The sequence below is a fragment of the Nerophis lumbriciformis genome, linkage group LG01 (genome assembly GCF_033978685.3).
Source record: "Nerophis lumbriciformis linkage group LG01, RoL_Nlum_v2.1, whole genome shotgun sequence".
Taxonomy (NCBI): Eukaryota; Metazoa; Chordata; class Actinopteri; order Syngnathiformes; family Syngnathidae; genus Nerophis; species Nerophis lumbriciformis.
In genome coordinates, this window is record NC_084548.2 from 66,635,675 (window position 1) to 66,660,000 (window position 24,326).

Genomic DNA, 24,326 nt, shown 5'->3' on the forward strand with positions numbered 1-24,326 from the left:
TTAAAATGTATTGTTAGCACATAGCTCACATAGATATGCTAGTGTTGCTAACCTAGAATGATGTCAGTGAATGCTGTCAATGCTACCGGACTGCAACAATACCCACACTGTGGAAAACTACAACCATCATCCCAGTACCGAAGAAATCGTGGTAGCGGGGGTGTATAATGTAGCCCGGAAGAGTTAGGGCTGCATGGGATTCTGGGTATTTGTTCTGTTGTGTTTATGTTGTGTTACGGTGCGGATGTTCTCCCGAAATGTGTTTGTCATTCTTGTTTGGTGTGGGTTCACAGTGTGGCGCATATTAGTAAGAGTGTTAAAGTTGTTTAAACGGCCACCCTCAGTGTGACCTGTTGAACAAGTATGCCTTGCAGTCACTAATGTGTGTCTGCAGAAGCCCCATACAACATGTGAAATGGGCTGGCAGGCTGTTTGTACAGGTTGTAGAGGGCGCTAAAGGCAGTGCCATCATAGCACGCCCTTATTATTGTTGTTTGGGTGAAAATCAGCAGACATTCGAGAGAATAGTTGCTCTGAAATTCGGGAGTCTCCCAGAAATATTGGGAGGGTTGGCAAGTGGGATGCTGTCAAGCGGCATTCATATAAAACTCGCGGGCCGCACTAGTGTTGAATTTTCATATGAAGGTGCGGGCCGCGTGTCTGAGACCCCTGGTTTATACATAGCAAAGCAAAAAAAAACTTTGTATGCAGTGTTATTTCATTTTAAATTACAAAAGAGTTTTGTGGCTCCCATTGTTTTCTTTATTTTGTGAAACGGGTCAAAATGGCTCTTTGAGTGGTAAAGGTTGCCGACCCCTGCACTACACCAATAAATCATCCCACTACCATCAGAGCGCAGGTACAGAACTAGGGATGTCCCGAGCCGATATTTGGATCGGATCGGCTGCCGATATTTGCCAAAAATTGCGTATCGGCAAGGCATGGGAAAATGCCGATCCAGATCCAGTTTTTAAAAAAACTCCGGTCCGTGTTTTCCAACGCACCGATTTAAATAATACATTCCACTTTTCTGCTGCTCCCTAATTTCCGTTCCGCATTTTCCAGCACACCTTCAACACATCCACAGGTCTGTGAATTCTCACGCAATTGCTTTTAGCTGCTGGCATTACACGACAGGCTCTTCTCACTCTTTCCTGTGTCTCCCTCTCACAGACAGCAAGTGCACCTTCTTACACACGTCACATACTGTCACGACACACGTCACATACTGTCACGTCATACGTCACATACTGTCACGACATACGTCACATACTGTCACGACATACGTCACATACGTATATGTCCTCCCCGAGCAGAGGTAGCAGCATAGCTAACGTTAGCTGTGATGCTAGCGCAGCCGTGCGAGCAACGCTCCCTCTAAGGTGCTCGCCTGTGCAATTGCGCACTGTTTAAGCGTCCTCTGCGCATAGCAAATCTATGCCACGCACAAAATCAAATAAAAAAATAAGTGCATAACAATTTTCGACACACGGACACGACAGAGAAAACAGTTTTCGTCATCATTGTTCAAATATTGTAACGCCTGTCGAGACGCTTATCTCCATTCGGTGCCACACGTCCACACCATCAAAATGCCGAGGCAAAAATGTCCACATCAACACCGTATGAAAAAATTAGTGATTTTTTTAGTTGTGATTTCCTTCTCTGCATGAAAGTTTAAAAGTAGCATATATTAATGCAGTATGAAGAAGAATGTTTTAATGTAGACATGCAAGCCTTGAAAGAACATTTTGAAAATCAAGACTACATTTCCTGCAAATGGGTGCATTTCTACCCTATATTTTAACTTTAGATTTATTCTCATATCAAACTCTTTTGGCTGTCTTTTTGACACTTACATCCGGCGCCCCCCTCCACACCCTGGATTATAAATAATGTAAATAATTCAATGTGATTATCTTGTGTGATGACTGTATTATGATGATAGTATATATCTGATAGTATATATCTGTATCATGAATCAAGTGGACCCCGACTTAAACAAGTTGAAAAACTTATTGGGGTGTTACCATTTAGTGGTCAATTGTACGGAATATGTACTTCACTGTGCAACCTACTAATAAAAGTCTCAATCAATCAATCAAAACACATAGAATCATCATACTGCTGTGATTATATGCATCAAGTGTTCATTCATCAAGTTTGACTCAGATTTTAAATTCGAAAAACAAATCAGCAGCGTCGTTCAAAAAAGCTTTGATCAATTACGCCAAATAGCGAAAGTGAAACCGCTTCTATCAAGACATGATCTTGAGAAATTAATCCACGCTTTTATCTCGACTCGTCTTGATTATTGTAATGCCCTGTATGTAGGCATTAGCCAGGCCTCCCTCGCCCGCCTGCAGCTCGTGCAGAACTCTGCTGCTCGTCTGCTAACACAGACCCGCAGACGTGAGCACATCACCCCTATTTTAGCGTCCCTTCACTGGCTCCTTGTGCGTTACCGAATACATTTTAAACTCCTTTTATTTGTTTTTAAATGTCTAAACAACCTCGCGCCAACCTATCTCTCCGACCTCCTTCAGCCTTACTGCCCCACCCGATCCTTAAGATCAGCCGATCAGCTGCTGTTGACGGTCCCTGACACAAGGCTGAAGCTTAGAGGTGACAGAGCTTTCGCCGTTGCTGCTCCCAAGCTCTGGAACGACCTACCCCTGAGTGTTAGACAAGCCTCCTCTCTTCCTGTTTTTAAATCTCTCTTAAAAACATACTTTTATTCCATGGCTTTTAACACTGAGTGATATCCATCCTGCAATGGCGCCCCATAATACACCTGCTGTGATCCTGTTTTTATGTTTTTATGTTTTTATTAATTCTATTTTAATTATTTATTTTTTATCGTGTTCTGTTTGTGTTGTGTTGTGTTTGCTCGGTACTCGTTTTATCTTTTAACCTGCTCATTGTACAGCACTTTGGCTACCCCTGTGGTAAATTTTAAATGTGCTCTATAAATAAAGTTGATTTGATTTGATTTGATTCAAGGCTAAGGCAAAATATCCAGATATATATCATGTATCGCAATATGGCCTTAAAATATCGCAATATTAAAAAAAGGCCATATCGCCCAGCCCTAGTTTCAATGATGCCATTTCTGTTTGTCATGTATAATTTTGTCTATTTTGTGTTTATCCTTGAATAAACAGGTCAGTTTCTTGTTACCAACCATTGTGTATTATTCAAACTCCCCTAATTCAGCTGGCTAGTTGTTATCAAGAGTACTAAAACCCTTTTCAACATGATTCTGACAACTAAGTAGGCTAAATAACTTTAAACTTTAATACATGTTCGGATAGGCCAGTATCAGTATCAGTATCGGTATCGGATCGGAAATGCAAAAGCAATATCGGTATCGGATCGGAAGTGCAAAAACCTGGATCGGGACATCCCTATACAGAACTATCAAATTCTGGAGGGCCCGCCTCGGGAAAAGCCTTATCCCTGCAGCTATAGCCACCCTAAACAGCAGGCCTGGCCGACCTGTCTGACAAGCCTGTAAATGTGTTGGTCATGTATGATGTCTTTTAGTTATTTTTGTTCTTGATGTGTAATGTCTATTGTTTGAATGTACTGCAGTGAAAATGAATTTCCCCAACGGGGACCAATAAATCTAAATCTAATCTAATCTTAAGGACAACGAGCACAAAAGTCCAATTACAAAACAGCACTTGGTGTTCAGCTCCGAGCGGCCGTTTCTCACAATCACGTTTCACTGTTGTTACCAATGTTAGCATTGAAGTCCCCCACTAGAACAAGAGAATCACCTGGGGGAGCCCTCTCCAGTAGTCCCTCTACTGAATCCAAAAAGGGAGGGCGCTCGTTAGCACAAACAACAGTCAGGTCCCGCTCCCACAACCGGAGGCGGAGGGTGTCCACCCTCTCGTCTACCGGGTTAAACTCCAATGTACAGACTCTGACCAGCGAGGAAACAAGTATTGCCACCACCTCCCGTCGCCTCTCACTGCTTGCAACGCCAAAGAAGAGAGCTTTGGAACCAGCCCTCTCGAGAGGGGCTGGTTCCAGAGCCCTTGCTGTGCTTCGAAATGAGTCCGACAAGATCCAGACGGAACTTCTCCACCTCGCGCACCAGCTCAGGCCCCTCCCCTCCCACACCCCCAGCAAGGTGACGTTCCACGTCCCAAGAGCGAGCTTGTGTATTTTAGGCTTCATAATGCGCCACACATTTTCAATGGGAGACAGGCCTGGACTACAGGCAGGCCAGTCTAGTACCCGCACTCTTTTACTATGAAGCCACGTTGCGTTGATGTAACACGTGGCTTGGCATTGTCTTGCTGAAATAAGCAGGGGCGTCCATGGTAACGTTGCTTGGATAGCAACATATGTTGCTCCAAAACCTGTATGTACCTTTCAGCATAAATGGCGCCTTCACAGATGTGTAAGTTACCCATGTCTTGGGAACTAATACACCCCCATACCATCACAGATGCTGGCTTTTCAACTTTGCGCCTATAACAATCCGGATGGTTCTTTTCCTCTTAGTCCGGAGGACACGACGTCCTCGGTTTCCAAAAACAATTTGAAATGTGGACTCGTCAGACCACAGAACACTTTTCCACTTTGTATCAGTACATCTTAGATGAGCTCAGGCCCAGCGAAGCCGACTGCGTTTCTGGGTGTTGTTGATAAACGGTTTTCGCCTTGCATAGGAGAGTTTTAACTTGCACTTACAGATGTAGCGACCAACTGTAGTTACTGACAGTGGGTTTCTGAAGTGTTCCTGAGCCTGTGTGGTGATATCCTTTACACACTGATGTTGCTTGTTGATGCAGTACAGCCTGAGGGATCGAAGGTCACGGGCTTAGCTGCTTACGTGCAGTGATTTCTCCAGATTCTCCGAACCCTTTGATGATATTACGGACCGTAGATGTTGAAATCCCTAAATTCCTTGCAATAGCTGCTTGAGAAAGGTTTTTCTTAAACTGTTCAACAATTTGCTCACGCATTTGTTGACAAAGTGGTGACCCTCGCCCCATCCTTGTTTGTGAATGACTGATCATTTCATGGAATCTACTTTTATACCCAATCATGGCACCCACCTGTTCCCAATTTGCCTGTTCACCTGTGGGATGTTCCAAATAAGTGTTTGATGAGCATTCCTCAACTTTATCAGGTCTTTTTTGCCACCTTTCCCAACTTCTTTGTCACGTGTTGCTGGCATCAAATTCTAAAGTTTGAACATCAAATATGTTGTCTTTGTTGCATATTCAATTGAATATGGGTTGAAAAGGATTTGCAAATCATTGTATTCCGTTTATATTTACATCTAACACAATTTCCCAACTCATATGGAAACGGGGTTTGTATATCATTAAAACCTTGATAAACCTGCACGCTAGAAAGCAACCTCTACATATATATTATATAAAAATGTAATATAATATAATATATCAGTATGTATCATATACTGTGTATATATAATACGTAAATATTACATATGTTATATTTTATATTGCTACTACGGTACATGTTTAGTCTACTTTATACCTGCATTATCCTTGTAACTGAGCTACTGTGTGGAACAATTTCCCTTGTGGATCATTAAAGTTTGTCTAAGTCTAAGTGAGAGTTTGGAGGAGAGGACACAACTATAAGGAGTGGACAAAGTGAAGAATGGGCCAGCAGAGAGACACAGGTCTTGAGGGGGGGGCTTGTGGGTGTGGATGAGGTTGGCACAAAATCAATTGGAATCCTGCCCAGACTTAATTAGGTTGTTGTCAGGGGCGATTAAGCTGATAACAAGACTTGTTGTTAAAATGCTCAAGTGTGCTGTTGGAGCTCTGCATGTGTAATGAATTGTGTGATTGTGTCATGTGAATGATTGTGTAGGTCAGGGGTGTCAAACTCATTTTAAATGGGGGGCCACATGGAGAAAAATCTACTCCCAAGTGGGCCGGACTGGTAAAAATCACGGCACGATAACTTGAAAATAAAGACAACTTCAGATTGTTTTCTTTGTTTAAAAATAGAGCAAGCACCTTGTGAAAATGTACAAATTATAATGTTGTTGTTTTTTTTACACTTATATATTGCGGTTAATCATTTATTTGTCGTTTTCTATATTTTCTGAATCATTCATGTGATAATGTTCATCAGTCAACTCATTGGTGTTCATTTTCAATCAAGATAAAAAATATATATACAAATCAAATTAGTGAATTGAAGTGAATTATATTTATATAGCGCTTTTCTCTAGTGACACAAACCCAAAACTGGTACTTTTAAATAATTACAACTACACCCAAAGCTAATACTTGTGGGAAAAAAGACTTAGAGTTAGTACTTTTGAAAAAGTACAAATCATACTTTTGGATGAGAAAAAGTAGTAATTTTGGACGAGTACAAGTACTACTTCTGAACAAAAACAAATAGACTTACAGTCGGGACACGTACAACTACACCTCAAGCTAATACTTTTAGAAAGTTAGTTGACTTAAATCTAGTACTTTTTGACAAGTACAAGTAGTAATTTTGGAATTTAGACAAGTATAAGAAGTACTTCAGAACAAAAACAATTACCTGTAGACTTACAGTACAACTACACCTAAAACTAATACTTTTGTAAAAAGTTTTTGGACTAGTACAAGTAGTTCTTTTGGACAAATACAAGTAGTACTTTTGGATTAGGACCAATAGTAATTTTAGACGAGTACAAGTAGTACTTCTGGTGAAAAACTATTAGAGTAACAGCTAGTAATCTTGGACAAGTACAACTATTACTTATGGACAAGTACAAGTAGTAATTTTGTAATTTAGACAAGTATAAGAAGTACTTCTGAACAAAAACAATTACCTGTAGACTTACAACTAGTACTTTTAAACAAGTACAACTACACCTAAAGCTAATACTTTTGGGAAAAAGACTTAAAGCTAGTATGTTTGAACAAGTACAAGTCATACTTTTGGACAAATACAAGTAGTAATTTTGGACAAGTACAAGCAGTACTTATGGTCAAAAACAATTAGAATTACAGGTAATACTTTTGGACAAGTAGTACCTTCAGGAAAGTACAAGTAGACCTTAAGCTAGTACTTTTGAAAACGTATAAATAGACTTACAGCTAGTAGTTTTGGACAAATACAAGTAGTACTTTTGGATGATAACTAAGAGTAATTTTAGACCAGTACAAGTAGTACTTCTGGTCGAAAACTATTAGAGTAACAGATCGTAATCTTGGACGAGTACAACTATTACTTATGAACAAGTACAAGTAGTAATTTTGGAATTTAGACAAGTATAAGAAGTACTTCTGAACAAAAACAATTACCTGTAGACTCACAACTGGTACTTTTAAACAAGTACAACTACACCTAAAGCTAATACTTGTGGAAAAAAGACTTAGAGCTAGTACTTTTGAACAAGTACAAGTCATACTTTTGGATGAGAAAAAGTAGTAATTTTGGACGAGTACAAGTACTACTTCTGAACAAAAACAAATAGACTTACAGTTAGGACACATACAACTACAACTCAAGCTAATACTTTTGGCAAGTTAGTTTACTTAAATCTAGTACTTTTTGACAATTACAAGTAGTAATTTTGGAATTTAGACAAGTATAAGAAGTAATTCTGAACAAAAACAATTACCTGTAGACTTACAACTGGTACTTTTAAACAAGTACAACTACACCTAAAACTAAAACTTTTGGGAAAAGTTTTTGGACTAGTACAAGTAGTACTTTTGTACAAATACAAGTAGTACTTTTGGATTAGGACCAATAGTAATTTTAGACGTGTACAAGTAGTACTTCTGGTGAAAAACTATTAGAGTAACAGATCGTAATCTTGGACGAGTACAACTATTACTGATGGACAAGTACAAGTAGTCATTTCGGAATTTAGACAAGTATAAGAAGTACTTCTGAACAAAAACAATTACCTGTAGACTTACAACTAGTACTTTTAAACAAGTACAATTACACCTAAAGCTAATACTTTTGGAAAAAAGACTTAAAGCTAGTATGTTTGAACAAGTACAAGTCATACTTTTGGATGAGAAAAAGTATTAATTTTGGACAAGTACAACTAGTACTTTTGGACAAATACTAGTAGTAATTTTGGACAAGTGCAAGTAGTACTAATGATCAAAAACAAATAGAATTACAGGTAGTACTTTTGGACAAGTAGTACCTTCAGGAAAGTACAAGTAGACCTTAAGCTAGTACTTTTGAAAACGTATAAATAGACCTACAGCTAGTAGTTTTGGACTGGTACAAGTAGTAGTTTTGGACTAGTACAAGTAGTACTTTTGGACTAGTACAAGTAGTACTTTTGGATGAGGACTAAGAGTAATTTTAGACGAGTACAAGTAGTACTTCTGGTCAAAAACTATTAGAGTTACAGCTAGTAATCTTGGACAAGTACAACTATTACTTATGAACAAGTACAAGTAGTAATTTTGGAATTTAGACAAGTATAAGAAGTACTTCTGAACAAAAACAATTACCTGTAGACTTACAACTAGTACTTTTAGACAAGTGCAACTACACCTAAAGCTAATACTTTTGGGAAAAAAAGACTTAGAGCTAGTACTTTTGAACAAGTACAAGTCATACTTTTGGATGAGAAAAAGTAGTAATTTTGGACGAGTACAAGTACTACTTCTGAACAAAAACAAATAGACTTACAGTTGGGACACGTACAACTACACCTCAAGGTAATACTTTTGGAAAGTTAGTTGACTTAAATCTCGTACTTTTTGACAAGTACAAGTAGTAATTTTGGAATTTAGACAAGTATAAGAAGTACTTCTGAACAAAAACAATTACCTGTAGACTTACAACTGGTACTTTTAAACAAGTGCAACTACACTGAGAAAAAGTAGTAATTTTGGACGAGTACAAGTAGTAATTTTGGACAAATACAAGTAGTAATTTTGGACTAGTACAAGTAGTACTAATGATCAAAAACAATTAGGATTACAGGTAGTACTTTTGGACAAGTACAACTACTTTTAGAAAGTTAGTTGACTTAAATCTAGTACTTTTTGACAAGTAGTAATTTAGACAAGTTACATTTAAACCAGTGTGGGCAGGTGGGTGAACAGCAGTGACTCGGATGGCAGAAGCGGGCATCAAACCCAGAACCCTCAAGTTGCTAGCACGGCATTCTATACCAACCGAGCAGTGCCGCCCCAGGATGTTACTTATGTAGTTTGATCATTTTCCTCGACTCATGCGCTAACATCGTGTGGCTGCTTGGCACTCAGCATCAAGGGTTGGAATTGGGGGTTAAATCACCAAAAATGATTCCCGGGCGCGGCCACTGCTGTTGCCCACTGCTCCCCTCACCTCCCAGGGGGTGGTCAAGGGTGATGGGTCAAATCCAGAGAATAATTTCGCCACACCTAGTGTGTGTGTGTGTGTGTGTGTGTGTGACAATCATTGGTACTTTAACTTAACTTTATATTGTACATATGTAGCATCATCTACAAAGATACAAAGAATTGCTATTGCGACATCCAGTGGACACATTTAGAACTGCAGTTTCTTTCATTCAACAAAAATTCAGGTACTTTTTTATAGAATAGAATAGAATAGAATAGAATAGAAAGTACTTTATAGATCCCTGGGGGAAATTCAGCATCACAGATAGCTCACAATAGACAATAAACACTTAGGTATTTTTTTACATGTGAATAATATAATAATAAATCTAATAATATATATAACATATATAATTATATAATATAGTAATATATATAATATAACAATATATATAATAATTAGAGATGTCCGATAATGACTTTTTTGCCAATATCCGATATTGTCCAACTCTTAATTACCGATACCGATATCAACCGATACCGATATATACAGTCGTGGAATTAACACATTATTATGCCTAATTTTCTTGTGATGCCCCCGCTGGATGCATTAAACAATGTAACAAGGTATTCCAAAATAAATCAACTCAAGTTATGGAAAAAAATGCCAACACGGCACTGCCATATTTATCATTGAAGTCACAAACTGCATTATTTTTTTAAAACATGCCTCAAAACAGCAGCTTGGAATTTGGGAGAGAGCATGAGGAGGTTGAAGTGGGCGGGGTTGGGGGGGTGGGCGGTGTTGAGGTGGGTAGGGGGTAGCGGGGCGGTGTATATTGTAGCATCCGGAAGAGTTAGCGCTGCAAGGGGTTCTGGGTATTTGTTCTGTTGTGTTTCTGTTGTGTTACGGTGCGGATGTTCTCCCGAAATGTTGTTTGTCATTCTTGTTTGGTGTGGGTTCACAGTGTGGCGCATATTTGTAACAGTGTTAAAGTTGTTTATACGGCCACCCTCAGTGTGACCTGTATGGCTGTTGACCAAGTATGAATTGCATTCACTTGTGTGTGTGAAAAGCCGTAGATATTATGTGATTGGGCGGCACGCAAAGGCAGTGCCTTTAAGGTTTATTGGCGCTCTGTACTTCTCCCTACGTCCGTGTACACAGCGGCGTACACAGCGGCGTTTTAAAAAGTCATACATTTTACTTTTTGAAACCGATACCGATAATTTCCGATATTACATTTTAAAGCAATTATCGGCCGATGATATCGGCAATCCGATATTATCGGACATCTCTAATAATAAGAATAAAATATATAAAATAATAAAAATACAGTCTAGTGCAGGGGTCACCAGGTCGCCCGTAAGGACCAGATGAGTCGCCCGCTGGCCTGTTCTAAAAATAGCTCAAATAGCAGCACTTACCAGTGAGCTGACTCTATTTTTTTAAATGTTATTTATTTACTAGCAAGCTGGTCTCGCTTTGCTCGACATTTTTAATTCTAAGAGAGACAAAACTCAAGTAGATTTTGAAAATCCAAGAAAATATTTTAAAGACTTGGTCTTCACTTGTTTAAATAAATTCATTTGTTTTTTTACTTTGCTTCTTATAACTTTCAGAAAGACAATTTTAGAGAAAAAATACAACCTCAAAAATGATTTTAGGATTTTTAAACACATTTACCTTTTAAATTCCTTCCTCTTCTTTCCTGACCATTTAAATCAATGTTCAAGTAATTTTTTTGTTGTTGTAAAGAATAATAAATACATTTTAATTGAATTCTTCATTTTAGCTTCTGTTTTTTCGACGAAGAATATTTGTGAAATATTTCTTCAAACTTATTATGATTAAAATTCAAAAAAATTATTCTGGCAAATCTAGAAAATCTGTAGAATCAAATTTAAATCTTATTTCAAAGTCTTTTGAATTTCTTTAAAAAAATTTGTTCTGGAAAATCTAGAAGAAATAATGATTTGTCTTTGTTAGAAATATAGCTTGGTCCAATTTGTTATATATTCTAACAAAGTGCAGATTGGATTTTAACCTATTTAAAACATGTCTAAAATTAATCTTAATCAGGAAAAATTACTAATGATGTTCCATGAATTATTTTTTTAATTTTTAAAAAAAAAATTTGAATTATCTCATTTTTCTCTTCTTTTTTTCGGTTGAATTTTGAATTTTAAAGAGTCGAAATTGAAGATATACTATGTTTCAAAATTTAATTTTCACTTTTTTCGTGTTTTCTCCTCTTTTATAAAAATGTTAGTGGCTAGCTAGTTAAAATGGGATATTGTGATTTCACAAGACCGTCTTAGAAGTGATCATTTGAAAATGTTCAATTTGAAAAATGTGCACTTAGAGAAAATATAAAAATAAAGTGTTACATATTTATATTTATCTGTTTCTATATATATTTATTGTGAGAAATCATTAAGATGATCAGTGTTTCCACAAAGATAAATATAATTAATTATTAATAATAACGTAGAGTTAAAGGTAAATTGAGCAAATTGGCTATTTCTGGCAATTTATTTAAGTGTTTATCAAACTGGTAGCCCTTCGCATTAATCAGTACCCAAGAAGTAGCTCTTGGTTTCAAAAAGGTTGGTGAAGCGACTGGGATGAGAATCAGCACCTCCAAGTCCGAGTCCATGGTTCTCGCCCGGAAAAGGGTGGAGTGCCATCTCCGGGTTGGGGAGGAGACCCTGCCCCAAGTGGAGGAGTTCAAGTACCTGGGAGTCTTGTTCACGAGTGAGGGAAAAGTGGATCGTGAGATCGACAGGCGGATCGGTGCGGCGTCTTCAGTAATGCGGACGCTGTATCGATCCGTCGTGGTGAAGAAGGAGCTGAGCCGGAAGGCAAAGCTCTCAATTTACCGGTCGATCTATGTTCCCATCCTTACCTATGGCCATGAGCTTTGGGTTATGACCGAAAGGACAAGATTACGGGTACAAATGAGTTTCCTCCGCCGGGTGGCGGGGCTCTCCCTTAGAGATAGGGTGAGGTGGTTTGGGCATCTGGTCAGGATGCCACCCGAACGCCTCCCGAGGGAGGTGTTTAGGGCACGTCCGACCGGTAGGAGGCCACGGGGAAGACCCAGGACACGATGGGAAGACTATGTCTCCCGGCTGGCCTGGGATCGCCTCGGGATCCCTTGGGAAGAGCTGGAAGAAGTGGCTGGGGAGAGGGAAGTCTGGGCTTCCCTGCTTAGGCTGCTGCCCCCGCGACCCGACCTCGGATAAGCGGAAGAAGATGGATGGAAATACAGTCTATTATAGGGATGTCCCGACCCGATATTTGGATCGGATCGGCTGCCGATATTTGCCAAAAATTGCGTATCGGCGAGGCATGGGAAAATGCCGATCCAGATCCAGTTTAAAAAAAAAATTCCGGTCCGTGTTTTCCAACGTACCTATTTAAATAATACATTCCACTTTTCTGCTGCTCCGTAATTTCCGTTCCACATTTTCCAGCACACCTTCAACACATCCACAATTCTCACGCAGTTGCTTTTAGCTGCTGGCATTACACAACAGGCTCTTCTCACTCTTTCCTGTGTCTCCCTCTCACAGACAGCAAGTGCACCTTCTTACACACGTCACATACTGTCACGTCATACGTCACATACGTATACGTCCTCCCCGAGCAGAGAGGTAGCAGCATGGCTAACGTTAGCTGTGATGCTAGCGCAGCCGTGCGAGCAACGCTCCCTCTAAAGGTGCTCGCTTGTGCAATTGCGCACTGTTTAAGCGTCCTCTGCGCATAGCAAATCTATGCCACGCACAAAATCAAATAAAAAAATAAGCGCATAACAATTTTCGACACACGGACACGACAGAGAAAACAGTTTTCGTCATCATTGTTCAAATATTGTGACGTCTGTCGAGACGCGTATCTCCATTCGGTGCCACACGTCCACACCATCAAAATGCCGAGGCAAAAATTTCCACATCAACACCGTATGAAAAAATTAGTGATTTTTTTAGTTGTGATTTCCTTCTCTCCATGAAAGTTTAAAAGTAGCATATATTAATGCAGTATGAAGAAGAATGTTTTAATGTAGACATGCAAGCCTTGAAAGAAAATTTTGAAAATCAAGACTACATTTCCTGCAAATGGGTGCATTTCTACCCTATATTTTAACTTTAGATTTATTCTCATAACAAACTCTTTTGGCTGTCTTTTTGACACTTACATCCGGCGCCCCCCTCCACACCCTGGATTCTAAATAATGTAAATAATTCAATGTGATTATCTTGTGTGATGACTATGATGATAGTATATATCTGATAGTATATATCTGTATCATGAATCAATTTAAGTGGACCCCGACTTAAACAAGTTGATAAACTTATTCGGGTGTTACCATTTAGTGGTCAATTGTACGGAATATGTAGTTCACTGTGCAACCTACTAATAAAAGTCTCAATCAATCAATCAAAACACATAGAATCATCATACTTGTCATGACTTGGTCTTGGGTGTTAGCTTTTCCGGGATGCAACGGAAACTTGGCTCGGGCGAGACGGGAATGTAAGTACATTTTTATTTAAAGACTATAACTACAAAAAAAGGAAGTAAACAAAAGGCGCGCACAGTGGCGGAGAAACAACTTGGCTATGAAAACAAATACTTGCACAAAGGCAGAAACTATGAACAACAACAAAAAACACTAACTGTGGCATTAATAAACAAAACTTACTTGGCATGGACAAAAGGAGCCAGCGTGAACGATGGACATGAAAAAAGTGTCAGAAATGTGCAGAGCATAAATGTGGGATGTCGTCAGAACGACAAACTGAAAACAATGAACTTAAATACTATAGACATGATTAGTGAAAGCAGGTGCGTGACTCAAAACGTGAAACAGGTGCGTGACGTGACAGGTGAAAACTAATGGTTGCTATGGTGACAAACAAGAGTGCATAATGAGTCCAAACGTGGAACAGGTGAAATTAATGGGTAACCATGGAAACAAGACAAGGGAGTGAAAAGCCAGAAACTAAAGAGTCAATAACTAAACAAAACATGACTAAAACAAAACATGATTACACAGACATGACAATACTGCTGTGATTATATGCATCAAGTGTTCATTCAAGGCTAAGGCAAAATATCGAGATATATATCGTGTATCGCAATATGGCCTTAAAATATCGCAATATTTAAAAAAAAAAGGCCATATCGCCCAGCCCTAGTTCAATGATGCCATTTCTGTTTGTCATGTATAATTTTGTCTATTTTGTGTTTATCCTTGAATAAACAGGTCAGTTTCTTGTTACCAACCATTGTGTATTATTCAAAATCACCTAATTCAGCTGCCTAGTTGTTATCAAGAGTACTAAAACCCTTTTCAACATGATTCTGACAACTAAGTAGGCTAAATAACTTTAAACTTTAATACATGCTCGGATAGGCCAGTATCGGTCGGTATCGGTATCGGATCGGAAATGCAAAAACAATATCGGTATCGGATCGGAAGTGCAAAAACCTGGATCGGGACATCCCTAGTCTATTATACAGCATTATTCACATGTAAATAATATCTACTTAGCAAACTCATTCCGCAGGCCGGATGAAACCTGATATCGGGCCTGATTTGGGCCGTACGTTTGACACCCGCTGGTGTAGGTACGCGTGCAAGCAAAAATGCGAGAATGACCCACAATCCACATTTTTACAAGCCACGACCGGAATGTCTGTTTGATTCACTCATGACAGCGTAGTCAAAGACATCCCAGTCATTTGCAGAAGGTTAACAATCCCACACCTGGATCAGTGGTGTGACACGTTGTCAGCACGTCCTGCCCCCTGCAGTCGTGGAGGGCCTCTGCAATCAGCACACGTCACTCACGTTCACCTGGAAGTCACGCATGGCTGCCCTGAGGCACGGACGTACAAGTGCGTACTTGTGCACGCGGAGAGAGCACACACACACGCCATGAAAGACACGTCAAGCTTCATTGAGAAGAAGGAGAAACATCACAACTTGGGACCGCAGAACCAACAGTGGACCATCTTTTTCTACGGAGTTAGGGCTGAGCCAAAGCAGGCTTGTTGAAATACTGAAAGGGTGAGAAGCTTGCACATGGAAAAACAAACAAAGACAAGAAAAAAAGATGAAGATGGAAGAGTGGAGATAGATGGACAAGGCCGCGGGAGAGCAAACATTTATTTTCCTCATTGACAAATGAGAGAACAGGCAGGTGGACAAAGCCTGGTGTGATCACAAAAACGTGTTATGTATGTTGTGTTGTATGTTCACGCTTGTCATGTTTGGCAGGGTTCAAACTACCACTCTGGTGGTTCAAAAGTAGGTTTTACAAGCTTTTGGAGAAACCTAAGCGAATCAAAACAGCAGACTAGGGATGTCCGATAATGGCTTTTTGCCGATACCGATATCAACCGATATATACAGTCGTGGAATTAGCACATTATTATGCCTAATTTGGACAACCAGGTATGGTGAAGATAAGGTCCTTTTAAAAAAAATAAATAAATAAAATAAAATAAGATAAATAAATTAAAATAATTTTCTTGAATAAAAAAGAAAGTAAAACAATATAAAAACAGTTACCGGTACATAGAAACTAGTAATTAATGAAAATGAGTCAAATTAACTGTTAAAGGTTAGTACTATTGGTGCACTAATTGTAAGTGTATCTTGTGTTTTTCATGTTAATTTAATTAAAAAAAATTAAAAAATAATAATAATAAAAAAATTAAAAAAACGATACTGATATCAACCGATACCGATATAAACAGATACATACAGTCGTGGAATTAACACATTATTATGCCTAATTTGGACAACCAGGTACGGTGAAGATAAGGTCCTTTTTAAAAAATTAAAAAATAAAATAAAATAAGATAAATGAATTAAAAACATTTTCTTGAATAAAAAAGAAAGTAAAACAATATAAAAACAGTTACATAGAAACTAGTAATTAATGAAAATGAGTAAAATTAACTGTTAAAGGTTAGTACTATTAGTGGACCAATCATGTGTGCTTACGGACTGTATCCCTTGCAGACTGTATTGATATATATTGATATATAATGTAGGAACCAGAATATTAATAACAGAAAGAAACAACCCTTTTGTGTGAATGAGTGTGAATGGGGGAGGGAGGTTTTTTGGGTTGGTGCACTAATTGTAAGTGTATCTTGTGTTTTTTATGTTGATTTAATAAAAAAATAAAAAATAAAAAAACAAAAAAAAACAATACCGATAATTAGAGATGGCTTATTGGCTTTATTTTAACATAAAATCTTGGGGTACATTAAACACATGTTTATTATTGCAATCGAATAACAATTTTGTCCTTAAATAAAATAGTGAACATACTAGACAACTTGTCTTTTAGTAGTAAGTAAACAAACAAAGACTCTTAAATAGTCTGCTGATGTATCCAGTAACATATTGTGTCATTTATCATTCTATTCTGTCAAAATTATGAGGGAAAAACTGTAAAAAAAAAAAATATTATTAACCTACTTGTTCATTTACTGTTAATATCTGTTTTTTTCCCGTTTCAACATGTTCTATCTACACTTCTGTTAAAATGTAATAATCACGTATTCTTCTCTTCTTTGATACTTTACTTTAGTTTTGGATGATACCACACATTTAGGTATCGATCCGATAACAAGTAGTTACAGGATCATACATTAGTCATATTCAAAGTCCTCATGTGTCCACGGACGTATTTCCTGAGGTAATAGAGATGTCCGATATTATCGGACGATAAATGCTTTAAAATGTAATATCGGAAATGATCGGTATCGTTTTTTTATTATCGGTATCGTTTTTTTTATTTTTTATTTTTTTATTAAATCAACGTAAAAAACATAAAAAGATACACTTACAATTAGTGCACCAACCCAAAAAACCTCCCTCCCCCATTTACACTCATTCACACAAAAGGGTTGTTTGTTTCTGTTATTAATATTGTGGTTCCTACATTATATATCAATATATATCAATACAGTCTGCAAGGGATACAGTCCGTAAGCACACATGATTGTGCGTGCTGCTGGTCCACTAATAGTACTAACCTTTAACAGTTAATTTGACTCATTTTCATTAATTACTAGTTTCTATGTAACTGTTTTTATATTGTTTTACTTTCTTTTTTATTCAAGAAAACGTTTTTAATTTATTTATCTTATTTATTTATTTATTTTTTAAAGTACCTTATCTTCACCATACCTGGTTGTCCAAATTAGGCATAACTATGTGTTAATTCCACGACTGCATATATCGGTTGATATCGGTATTGGTTGATATCGGTATCGGTAATTAAGGAGTTGGACAGTATCGGAATATCAGATATCGGCAAAAAGCCATTATCGGACATCCCTAGTAATATTTTTAAAAAGGAAAAAAGATTGTGTGACGATAAAAAATATCAATGTCAATAGTAGTATCGACTAAATACGCTCCTGTACTTGGTATCATTACAGTGGATGTCAGGTGTAGATCCACCCATGGCGTTTGTTTACATTTTGATGCCGATGAGCTATGGTGTGTAGTGAAGCATGTTTAGCTATTCCTCGTCCTCCAGTGATAATGCTACTTGTAGGAAACTTACTTTATTTGTCGCCATGGAGGCGAGGATTAGTGATTTAGAAGTACCGTATTTTTCGGAGTATAAGTCGCACCGGAGTATAAGTCGCACCTGGTGAAAACGCATAATACAGAAGGAAAAAAACATATATAAGTCACACTGGAGCCCGGCCAAACTATGAAAAAAAACTGCGACTTATAGTCCGAAAAATACGGTAGCTAAAACACTGCCGACTGCGGATGGATGTTAGCCGCTAGCTAGCTAGCCATGTCTTAAAGCACCTCTTCCTGAGGACATTTCAGTGTTATAACTTCACCTTTATCTTTACTTTTTAAGCCAAAATGCGTCCGTTCTACCTTTTCTGTCTACACACTGTGTCTGCTTGTAAGTACTCTGTGATTGTGCGCTGCCGAACATGCTCCTCTGTTAAAAAAACCAGCAGTGCCATGACGTGAGTATAGCATACTTGCCAACCCTCCCGAATTTTCCGGGAGACTCCCGAAATTCAGCGCCTCTCCCGAAAACCTCCCGGGACAAATATTCTCCCGAAAATCTACCGATTTTCAGCCGGAGCTGGAGGCCACGCCCCCTCCAGCTCCATGCGGACCTGAGTGAGGACAGCCTTTTTTCACGACGGGAGGACAAAAGGGTGACAAGAACTAAATCATCCAGACTAGAGATAAATTGTATTATTATGTTTATCTTACCTACAAATAAATATATTTATTAATTTAAAAAAAAGAAAAACTAAATACATTTTTACTATATTTTGCTAAAAACATCAAAATTAATTGTATTTTTATTTGTATTTTTTCTGACTCCTTATTACATCCAGGCATTAGAATTATACATTGAAATAAACATATTTGAAATAATTAATTTTAAATGATCATAATAATTCATTTAAAATGACCATATTTAATTATTAAAATAATTGCTTGTTTATCAACAACTTTAGCATTTTATTCATTACATTTTGAAACTCTCAGAAGCCAAGTTATGTTATATTCCTTAAGATTTATTTATGCAAGTTTGAAGTATCAATTATCTTAACACAGTTTTGTTTGCATATTTTCAGGATATATATATATATATATATATATATATATATATGAAATACTTGACTTGGTGAATTCTAGCTGTCAATATACTCCTCCCCTCTTAACCACGCCCCCAACCACGCCCTGCCCCACCCCCGACCACGCCCCCACCTCCCGAAATCGGAGGTCTCAAGGTTGGCAAGTATGGTATAGTACCGTTTTTGATGAATTAGTACCACGATACTATACCAGTACCGGTATACCGTACAACCCTGGTACAGTCTTAGGTCACATAAAAATACAACTGTGAACGCCAACTGAACCAATGTGAAGTGAGAAAGCCAAACAAAACAACAAACATGTCAAGCTCGTGACCTGAAGATGGCTGACGATGCAGTAGTGCTCGGGACCGTCCAGACCGCAAGTGGAGGTGGCGCTCAGGTTCACGGCCCGTCCAATCAAGAGGTTTCCTGTGGCAGGGTAACAGCTCCCATCTGTGCAGCCGTGAGGGCCTGAAGGCTGGTCCTGTCCGGTCACCTTCAATGCTGCAGACAGAGAAAGACGTCAAGTGAAATAAGACATCAAGTATTTTCCGCACTATAAGGCGCACCTAAAAACCTCCAATTTTCTCAAAAGCTGACAGTGCGCCTTATAATCCAGTGCGCCTTATATATGGACCAATATTGAGCCACAACAGGTCTCGCAAACCCCAGCCTCTACTGTAGCGTCTATTCCATGCGCCTTATTAATGAACAAAGTTTTAAAATAGGCCATTCATTGAAGGTGCGCCTTATAATCCGGTGCGCCTTAAAGTGCGGAAAATACGGTAAGTACATGTTATTTATAAAGCGCTTTTCACAGATAAAATGACAAAGCGCTGTACAAAACATAGGTGAAGTAAATCAACAATTCAATGAAAACAACAGGGGCAACATCATAAAAAGGATACACAGTGGAATAAAAATGATAGTTAAAAGGTGCATTAACTACAAACCCCGTTTCCATATGAGTTGGGAAATTGTGTTAGATGTAAATATAAACGGAATACAATGATTTGCAAATCCTTTTCAACCCATATTCAATTGAATGCACTACAAAGACAACATATTTGATGTTCAAACTCATAAACTTTTTTCTTTTTTTTTGCTAATAATAATTAACTTAGAATTTCATGGCTGCAACACGTGCCAAAGTAGTTGGGAAAGGGCATGTTCACCACTGTGTTAGATCACCTTTTCTTTTAACAACACTCAATAAACGATTGGGAACTGAGGAAACTAATTGTTGAAGCTTTGAAAGTGGAATTCTTTCCCATTCTTGTTTTATGTAGAGCTTCAGTCGTTCAACAGTCCGGGGGTCTCCGCTGTCGTATTTTACGCTTCATAATGCGCCACACATTTTCGATGGGAGACAGGTCTGGACTGCAGGCGGGCCAGGAAAGTACCCGCACTCTTTTTTTTTTACGAAGCCACGCTGTTGTAACACGTGCTGAATGTGGCTTGGCAGTGTCTTGCTGAAATAAGCAGGGGCGTCCATGAAAAAGATGGCAGCATATGTTGTTCCAAAACCTGTATGTACCTTTCAGCATTAATGGCGCCTTCACAGATGTGTAAGTTACCCATGTCTTGGGCACTAATACACCACCATACCATCACACATGCTGGCTTTTCAACTTTGCGCCTTTAACAATCCGGATGGTTCTTTTCCTCTTTGGTCCGGAGGACACGACGTCCACAGTTTCCAAAAACAATTTGAAATGTGGACTTGTCAGACCACAGAACACTTTTCCACTTTGCATCAGTCCATCTTAGATGAGCTCGGGCCCAGAGAAGCCGACGGCGTTTCTGGGTGTTGTTGATAAATGGCTTTCGCTTTGCATAGTAGAGTTTTAACTTGCACTTACAGATGTAGCGACCAACTGCAGTTACTGACAGTGGGTTTCTGAAGTGTTCCTGAGCTCATGTGGTGATATCCTTTAGAGATTGATGTCGGTTTTTGATACAGATCGAAGGTCACGGTCATTCAATGTTGGTTTCCGGCCATGCCGCTTACGTGGAGTGATTTCTCCAGATTCTCTGAACCTTTTGATGATATTATGGACCGTAGATGGTGAAATCCCTACATTTCTTGCAATTGCACTTTGAGAAACATTGTTCTTAAACTGTTTGACTATTTGCTCACGCAGTTGTGGACAAAGGGGTGTACGTCGCGCCATCCTTGTTTGTGAATGACTGAGCATTTCATGGAATTTACTTTTATACCCAATCATGGCACCCACCTGTTCCCAATTTGCCTGTTCACCTGTGGGATGTTCCAAATAAGTGTTTGATGAGCATTCCTCAACTTTGTCAGTATTTATTGCCACCTTTCCCAACTTCTTTGTCACGTGTTGCTGGCATCAAATTCTAAAGTTAATGATTATTTGCAAAAAAAAAAAATGTTTATGAGTTTGAACATCAAATATGTTGTCTTTGTAGCATATTCAACTGAATATGGGTTGAAAATGGCCAAACAGCTCAATTTTTGTTTCATCTGACCACAGAACTTTCCTCCAGAAGGTCTTATCTTTGTCCATGTGATGTCAGATGACGCAAAAATTGAGCTGTTTGGCCACAATACTCAAGACCCAACCTCAGTTGTCTACAGTGGACAATATTTACAATTTTGAACCCAGGTGGCTGACGTTGCATACAGTAATTGCTTTAATGGACTACAGTGTCCGGCAGACCAGGCACACGTAATTTGACCCACATCCACAGTCTCTCTGCATCGCTGAATTGCAATGTCATCAGTGAGAAGACAGTCCATTTACAGGACCACGCTTTATGCACAAGTCAGGCGCAGGCATTGTTCCATGAACGGGACGACGACGAAGGAGACATGTTGACAGTGATGTATGGGTGACTTTTACACTCGCACAAAAAAACAACAACATGCTGAGGCTTGATCGGGAGGAGAGGGAGAGTTCAAAGTGCAATTCACTACGTCTTGACAAAAAGGGGATGGGTGATAACTTGTATCTGCATGTACTTTTAAAAGTGTGCAGATAAAGCACCAGTGATTACTTATTTATTTTTTTGGTTATTAACTTCAAAGTGTCTCCTCTCCAGACCACACCACCCTATGTCAAGACTTGGACTTTGGCGTGGTTTGTTTTCCCATGGTGCAAAAGAATTGGACCGGACATGGCCTGAAGTAAAATACATGATTTAATAATAGATGATTGGCAGACCGGGGTGGTGGTTCCTCTCTTTAAGAAGGGGAACCGGAGGGTGTGTTCTAACTATCGTGGGATCACACTCCTCAGCCTTCCCGGTAAGGTCTATTCAGGTGTACTGGAGAGGAGGCTACGCCGGATAGTCGAACCTCGGATTCAGGAGGAACAGTGTGGTTTTCGTCCTGGTCATGGAACTGTGGACCAGTTCTATACTCTCGGCAGGGTCCTTGAGGGTGCATGGGAGTTTGCCCAACCAGTCTACATGTGTTTTGTGGACTTGGAGAAGGCATTCGACCGTGTCCCTCGGGAAGTCCTGTGGGGAGTGCTCAGAGAGTATGGGGTATCGGACTGTCTGATTGTGGCAGTCCGCTCCCTGTATGATCAGTGTCAGAGCTTGGTCCGCATTGCCGGCAGTAAGTCGGACACGTTTCCAGTGAGGGTTGGACTCCGCCAAGGCTGCCCTTTGTCACCGATTCTGTTCATAACTTTTATGGACAGAATTTCTAGGCGCAGTCAAGGCGTTGAGGGGATCTGGTTTGGTGGCTGCAGGATTAGGTCTCTGCTTTTTGCAGATGATGTGGTCCTGATGGCTTCATCTGGCCAGGATCTTCAGCTCTCACTGGATCGGTTCGCAGCCGAGTGTGAAGCGACTGGGATGAGAATCAGCACCTCCAAGTCCGAGTCCATGGTTCTCGCCCGGGAAAGGGTGGAGTTCCATCTCCGGGTTGGGGAGGAGACCCTTCCCCAAGTGGAGGAGTTCAAGTACCTCGGAGTCTTGTTCACGAGTAAGGGAAGAGTGGATGGTGAGATCGACAGGCGGATCGGTGCGGTGTCTTCAGTAATGCGGATGCTGTATCGATCCGTTGTGGTGAAGAAGGAGCTGAGCCGGAAGGCAAAGCTCTCAATGTACCGGTCGATCTACGTTCCCATCCTCACCTATGGTCATGAGCTTTGGGTTATGACCGAAAGGACAAGATCACGGGTACAAGCGGCCGAAATGAGTTTCCTCCGCCGGGTGGCGGGGCTCTCCCTTAGAGATAGGGTGAGAAGCTCTGCCATCCGGGGGGAGCTCAAAGTAAAGCCGCTGCTCCTCCACATCGAGAGGAGCCAGATGAGGTGGTTCGGGCATCTGGTCAGGATGCCACCCGAACGCCTCCCTCGGGAGGTGTTTAGGGCACGTCCGACCGGTAGGAGGCCGCGGGGAAGACCCAGTACACGTTGGGAAGACTGTCTCCCGGCTGGCCTGGGAACGCCTCGGGATCCCCCGGGAAGAGCTGGACGAAGTGGTTGGGGAGAGGGAAGTCTGGGCTTCCCTGCTTAGGCTGCTGCCACCGCGACCCGACCTCGGATAAGTGGAAGAAGATGGATGGATGGATGGATGATAAAAAGTATAAACAAAAGGTGCGCACAAGGCTAATAAAACTAAACTCGCACAAAGGCAGAACTATGGGGAGAAAAAAAGGAACAAACAAAAGGCGCTCACAGCGGAGGTACAAAACAGTGGCTTGAATAAACAAAAAAAACTTACGTGGCAAGAAAAGCGCAGCATGAACTATGACCTGGACAGAGTAAGCAGCGTGTCAAGAGTGCAGAGCATGAATGTGATGTCGCCAGGCCGACCAACAGAAAATGACAGGCTTAAATAGTCATGTGGTGATTGAAAACAGGTGCGTGAGTTCAAATGAATCAGGTGCGTAAGTCGTGAGGACAGGTGAACTGATTGGTAGTCACGGAAACAAAACAGGGAGTGAAAAAACAGAAACTGACAAGAGTGCAAAAACCAAACAGAACATAGCCAAACTAAACATGATCACCAAGACATGACATCCTACATTCTGTGTCTTGAATATGTTTGATAAATCAAAGAATGGAATGTAACTTATTGATGATTGACAATAAAATGAATACAAAGAAATACATATAATTTATATTTTGTGTGTATTTTGTACTGATTGTGCTGCAGTAGATTTAACTCAGGGGTGGCCACACTTTTTTTGCAGGTGAGCTACTTTTCAATTGATCAAGTCAAGGGGATCTACCTCATTCATATTTATCATTTATAGTGCTTTATTTATGAAAGAGAGGTTTTTATTAACAAGTTAAAGGTGTTTAATGATAATACAAGCATGTTTACCCTTCCTTTCTTTCATGAAGACAAGAATATAAGTTGGTGTATGACCTGATTGTGAT

At 39.6% G+C, this 24,326-nt stretch overlaps 1 protein-coding gene across 2 annotated transcripts in view; it reads right to left on the reverse strand.

Annotated features, from left to right (window-relative positions):
• lamb2l (laminin, beta 2-like) overlaps nt 1-24,326 on the reverse strand; it is a 172,685-nt gene that overhangs the window by 83,794 nt on the left and 64,565 nt on the right. For both annotated transcript variants that reach the window (XM_061924733.2, XM_061924725.2), the window contains exon 3: nt 19,295-19,464. In XM_061924733.2, the coding sequence (XP_061780717.2) occupies nt 19,295-19,464 (170 nt within the window). The remainder of the gene's footprint in view (nt 1-19,294; nt 19,465-24,326) is intronic.